The sequence below is a fragment of the Tachypleus tridentatus genome, chromosome 12 (assembly GCF_004210375.1).
Source record: "Tachypleus tridentatus isolate NWPU-2018 chromosome 12, ASM421037v1, whole genome shotgun sequence".
Classification (NCBI taxonomy): Eukaryota; Metazoa; Arthropoda; class Merostomata; order Xiphosura; family Limulidae; genus Tachypleus; species Tachypleus tridentatus.
In genome coordinates this window covers 115,472,702-115,479,144 of record NC_134836.1, presented here as the reverse complement: position 1 = coordinate 115,479,144, position 6,443 = coordinate 115,472,702, and the positions used below count along the sequence as shown (strand labels likewise).

General features: G+C 31.1%; 1 protein-coding gene across 7 annotated transcripts in view; it reads right to left on the bottom strand.

Annotated features, from left to right (window-relative positions):
* Positions 1-272: 272 nt before the first annotated feature.
* LOC143234426 (zinc finger MIZ domain-containing protein 1-like) overlaps positions 273-6,443 on the bottom strand; it is a 140,361-nt gene continuing 134,190 nt past the window's right edge. For all 7 annotated transcript variants that reach the window (XM_076471789.1, XM_076471790.1, XM_076471793.1 and 4 more), the window contains 3 exons: positions 6,001-6,164; positions 3,966-4,322; positions 273-2,623 (listed from right to left, as the gene is read on the bottom strand). In XM_076471789.1, the coding sequence (XP_076327904.1) occupies positions 2,450-2,623; positions 3,966-4,322; positions 6,001-6,164 (695 nt within the window). In that variant the 3' untranslated portion in view covers positions 273-2,449. The remainder of the gene's footprint in view (positions 2,624-3,965; positions 4,323-6,000; positions 6,165-6,443) is intronic.

The following is a 6,443-nucleotide window of genomic DNA, read 5'->3' as shown; positions in this document are numbered from 1 at the left end:
AACAAAAATTCTACAACCAATCAACACGCGAGGTAACGTGCTAAACACTACAACAAAAGGCCGGTAGAGAATTAGTGTGAATGTAAGGTATTTAGGCCTAACTCAATACACACGGCGTTTGGCAGGACGTCCGACATATATTGAATAACTGATCTAACGTTGATACTTCGAGTTACAGTTGATACTATTAAAAGGTACAGTTTACTCACCGAGTTGACCTTTTGAAACCCTTACTAACGTACCCTTACTATTGGATCTAATTATTAACAAAATTTTTCTTAGTTCTTTTATTTCAAAGTTTTTACATATTCATACAAAGTACACAAAAATTATAATTTTGTTGTATAAATACGTATATATACAGTAATATAACACACTAAAAAAGTACACTGATGAACAAAAATAAAACACAAAGCACATTAGTAGTTGTGCAAATGTGTTTAACTTTGGGAAAGGAGAAATTCTCTTTTCAGTTAATGAATTTTTGGTTTGTAAAAGTTTCATTTTGATTTTGTAAAAAGAGCCATAATTCAAATTTTATGATGAAAAATATAATTCATTAAAACACAAACGTTTCCAATAACCAACAAACTGAATAGTGGTAAGTGTATTACAGACACAAGTCGTCAAAAAATTAGTTCACTTACTAAAGAATATTCAATTGTTTTCCTTTAAAACAACATTTTTAAACACGATTTTAATAGTTTGGAAAAACGTACCATCATGCAATTTTATAAATAACTAAGAAAAACTATCCTTTTCTTTTTCTCGTTTTTAGTTATATATTAAAATTATATCAATATCCTCTAAGTGCTACTGTGATGAGCAATACTGCCCTCTCGTGGTTGACTAACTCATTTGAAAATTAGCAAAGGTATTTAACTACCTTGGAAGGTATGTCTTGCAGTAGAAATACTGAACAACTGCTGTTAGAAATCTTGACATTAAAAAGTTTTAAAAACATTTAAAAAGTGATATGGTTCTGTCTCTTAACACCTATATGATTACTTATACATTTAGTATATATTTCAGGTGTTCACTGATATTATTGTAGAAAATATCGATGTAACCAAAACATTATTACTCAACACCAGCAAAAAACTATTCTGTTACCTTCTTCTCACAACAATTTTTTTTAATTGAAGAATTAATTTTAGGGTCTACTCCATGACCAAATTACAAATGTTGTCTCCCACTGCATAGATAGAGAATCAAGTTGTGTATGAATGTAAAACCCTGAAATTATGTTCTCCTGAGCAAGTGCAAAATTGACCATCATTTATATACACTGTTGAAGGAATGAATTCAGTTTAACTGAACACTAAACATGTTAATAAAAACATGACTGTTTACAATAACTAAAACGTTTAGCAAGCATGAAGATGTAACACATTAAATGTTACTTTTGTTCTCTTTAACTCAACACATCTAAGTAAAGTACTGATATGAAATGTGTCTAAAGCAGGAATTTCTTGTTAATCAGAAATTAACAGGCAGTTAACTGTAACAATGATTTTTTTTTTTTTTATAAATAAAAGTACTAAAAATGTGTATTTGTAGCAATGAATAAAATCACTACAAATGTTCAGGAAACTGCATATTTCCAAATAAGAACTTGAAATTAATCCATGAAGTGTTGTTTCTATCCAACAGAAGGTAAAACTTTAAATTATTTCACCAGGTGTTTACAGAACCAACTCTTTAAAGAAAAAAACAACCATATTTGGCAAGAAGTATAAAATGCTGGATACCCAAGAGTTTTCTAAGTACAATGAATAGCAAATTTGTAGAAAATAATGTGCATCGGATAACTGTCTTTACAAGTTACACACAAAAATTACACATTTTCTATGTACCATCAGTACTTCAGAAGTTTTTTCGAAAAATAAATATAGAAAATAGAAATGGGTTTTCTCAACAAACACCATGACACAATCACACACTTTGATAGATATATATACATATATATAATACACAACAATAACAACAATGATATATGCCAGCTGCTTCGTTTGTACACAAGTCAATCAGGTCTTTCACTGATCACAGCAAATTATCTTGTTTCATTGTTGAAGTTGCATATCAGGTTTCTGGACTTTTTTAACTGAAAAAAATCTCTCGGAAACCTTTATATTTGATGTTTGTTGTGTTTGATTTTTCAAAAACATTTTCATACTGACTTCATACGAGGTAATTTAGTTTCTTATCTACATTTCTTTCATTATTTTCATGTCAATCAAAAAGCACTGATAATAGATGTACATTTGGCCACTAGATTTAAACACAAGCACCACCAAAATATGCACCAACCAAATATAATGCTATTTTTTTCATTACTACACAATCTCAACATTGTGTGTTACCATAAATTACCAGATCTCCTGACTTTACCAATTCTTCACAATTTCTGTGCATCCACTTATCCCAAGAAGAAATTATTCTTCAGAAATTACGTTTCAAATAGTGATAAAATGTCTTCACTTGTGCTGTTGGAAGTGGATATGTTACCAACACTGTTATTAGTTGCTGTTGTACTAGTGGTAGTGCAGGAGTTTCCACATAAAGTCGGTGGCTCAAGGTACGATAACAGCTCCATTGGATCCACAACAGTCTCTGGTAACAGCTGTATATAAACAATTAGGAAACAAGTTTTATTTTTTTTCTTTAAGGTATTACAATAGTATTTCAATTTGTCTATTAGGCAGAGGGACAGAAACAAAGAAGTTAAAGATAGATACTATTATACACTATATTTTGCTTTTTCAAATTTATAAATTTGTTTTCAGCTAAAGGGAGTTTTATTTACAAATGTTGATCATGTAGCTTAGTGATTAGAAGTTTCTTGAAAATGTAGGAAATGATTTGAATAATATGAAAGATAAGTCAGAAGAAGCTTATTTTAGTGGCAGACTGCCTATAAAGTTAGCAAGTATGCTATTTCAACCTCATGAATATTGACCTTCTGTTTTGACGTAGATATGGCAACGTTAGCAAATACACAATTGTCAAGTCAGGCTTAACATTAGTTCATGAAAACACGTAAATGTACAGTCTGCTGTCAGAGAAATAAAACATTATTGTTACCATTAAGCAAACTGGGCTTTCTTTATGTTTTACCAAACTCATCTAACAATAGAAACTGTTACAACAATATCACAAAACCATTAAAACAATATTAACAAATATACATAATGCTTCTGTACAGATCCCACCTTTATAAAAGTATGTTCTGTGAATACCTTATGTGGAAATATGTTTAAGTATGAAGATTTTGCATTCATAGAACAGAAACAATTGCTAAGAAAGAAACAGAATAGACCAAGTTAGCATTATGACAGTCACGAACTACAGAAGGATTGTTTTGTTGGTTGGGTGATGCTTGAATCGTGTTAGGCAGAGCCTAGTCTTGGAACTTACAATTAGAAGATTTATTTTGATACCTTACACTTCAAGCCTAGATATCGCAAGATTCATTTCAGTATAACTTAACCCACACTATAGTCGAGTGCAGTCCTGTACTTCAGTGGTAAATGCTGTAGAATAATGTTTGATATCATTTAAACCTCACTTACAGACAAATTATTTTCAAAGTGTATTAAAAATACTTACACAATGTCATTTCAGGAAATGGAGGTTTAAGTTATTATAAAAATCAACAAACAGAAAAAAAAATTATTTTGTTGTTATATTGCATCATTGTTGATAGAACTGAAGTTATTAGAAGTAGCATAGAAAGTGGAATTAAATAGCTTTAGATTTATTAAGAGAGCATCACAGTTTAATTACTGATGTGGAATTTTTATATTTATTTTGAAATTTTCCTTTTTTCATTACTCTACATATAGATTCTCTTGCTTTCTTATCAAAACGCTGTAAGTACATGATTCATGCAACTATGTTTAATTGTTGACAGACAACAGAAATTATTGTGGCTATTCAACGATAGTAAAAAATATATATCTTACATTCAGGTCTTCTTGACTTCTGTCGTTATCATCTTCAGGTCCATGGCTATCACTGTCAAAAATAGCAGCAATATTCAGGTCACTTAGGTCAGGTGCATCAGGGAGAGAGTTATTATTTATGGATGACTGACTGTAACTGCCATTACTACCAATTCTGTTCACTTCATTACTACAGCAGTTACCACCAGAAGAAGATGGAACACTAGGAGGCCCACTATTTCTGGGAGTAAGTGGTCGATGCTGTGATATTCTCTGAGATGCAGGATTATTTGATTGCTGAGAAGAGGGGGTTGTTGTTGTTGCTGGTCCAGAAGAATCTAGAGGATGGTCATGTATACTGCCAGAATGACACATTTGCTGTTGATATATAAGAATAAATACATACTTATTTTTAACCTTACTTGGATGTTCTATTTTTAGATAAAGTTTATGACATATTATGTTGTTGAAATAAACATTTTAAATTATTCATGAAAAATCCTGTAAAAAACACATTTTCAATAAATATTCAGATCAGCCATACTGATATAAGGTTAATAATCAAAATTTAATTAAATTATAAAAACTAAATAACTTAAGTTTATTAGTATACTGTTTGTAAGATCTAGTGCTAATTATTCCAACACACACTTCATGGAGTAGCAGGTTTTTATGTGTTTATATCAATGTTTGTTTGTTTGTTTTTGAATTTCGCACAAAGCTACTCGAGGGCTATCTGTGCTAGCCGTCCCTAATTTAGCAGTGTAAGACTAGAGAGAAGGCAACTAGTCATCACTACCCACTGCCAACTCTTAGGCTACTCTTTTACCAACGAATAGTGGGATTGACCGTCACATTATAACACCCCCACGACTGGGAGGGCGAGCATGTTTGGTGTGAAAGGGATGCGAACCCGCAACCCTCAGATTACGAGTCACACGCCTTAACAAGCTTGGCCATGCCGGGCCTTATATGAATGTAGTTTACTGTTTAACTAGACCCAAGCATGGGGGAGTGTTAGTTGGGGTTTATTATCTGTTCAACTGTGTTAGTTATCATAACAGCTGGAACATACTGCCACTACAATAATTTAGTTCATTTAGTCCAAGTATTTATAGCTGCCATCCCTTAAACACAATTATTTTTTTAGGTCAAAGTTCATCAGATTTTACTAGAACAACAAACAGAAATATCAAAAATGTAAACAGTCTTCAAGAGATGATGTAATGCACTCATTATACATTTAGAAAACTGATTTACACTGTACACAAGCATATGCAAACATTTTAACTAAAAGTATCCTAACTGATGGAAGATATGTCACTTGTTGATTAATTAATACCTTGTTTCAATGTTCTTCATCTTTAGTCAGAATGCTAAATGTATAATAAAATATTTCTAATAACTTATGATATAATAAGATATGTAGGTAATATAAATGTTCAGTTACTAATATTAAAAGAAAAGTTTCACTGTACAGTATTCCTGTTATAAATAAAAAAAATTTACTAAATTACATATTACAGTGTTTCTTAACCATAAAAATAAAAAAATAAACCAGAACTGACAGTAAATCCTATGTAAATTGTAATGTTTTTTGTCATACTTGGTTCACAACAACTAAGGAAAGTAGTATTGAAAAAGTTGAGAAGTGCTAACATAAAAATGTTTTTATGTTTGTATAGAAAGGTTCACAAAGCTAACAGATATATAACACTAAAACAGCAATACTTAGCAGCCCTGTATATGCCACAAATACATTTTTCAACGCACTCAAAAAATTAGGACACGTAGAATAATATATTAAATAACTGTATTTTGGACTTAATTTATAAAGTTTTAATAGTCCTTCATTACATTATTTGTACACTTATGTAATCTCTGGTAACTGTTACATAAAGAAATGACAGGTTTATTTATCTTTTTTATGTGCTCTATAAGTGACATGAATGCTTTGTTCATTGTCTATTGGTGGAAATGTAAGTGCTTCTGTATTACGGTATCTATAAGAATAAAACCTTTTCGAAAAGTCAGGTAAACAAAGCTGTTTTAATACTTGTTCATGTTGGTTAAGAGATGTTTCCATGGCAACAAGAGGATCTAAGGACGTCACACTATCACTCAGGTTGGAGAGGGGACCACTAAATTTTGGAGGGAAGTCATAATTCACCTCCATCCCTCTGTAGTTTGCTCCGCTGTTGACGTGGTCATTTGCTATAGCTGTTGAAGAACAAATTTATTATATCACACTTGGGTAACATCGTTATAATGGAATGTGAGCAAGGAACAACATATAGCTAACTGAAGTTACTTCTCCATGTATTTTAGACATGCTAATTTAGTGTCAAGTTTCTGTGAAGCACTCTTATAGATAATTTTACCCAATTACATTACGATGTATTATTTATAATTAAATGAAGAGATTATGAGAAAATTATTATTCTACATCTTACCTTGATTTATGAAGTCTTTAAAACAAGAACAAACTCGTGCAAAGAA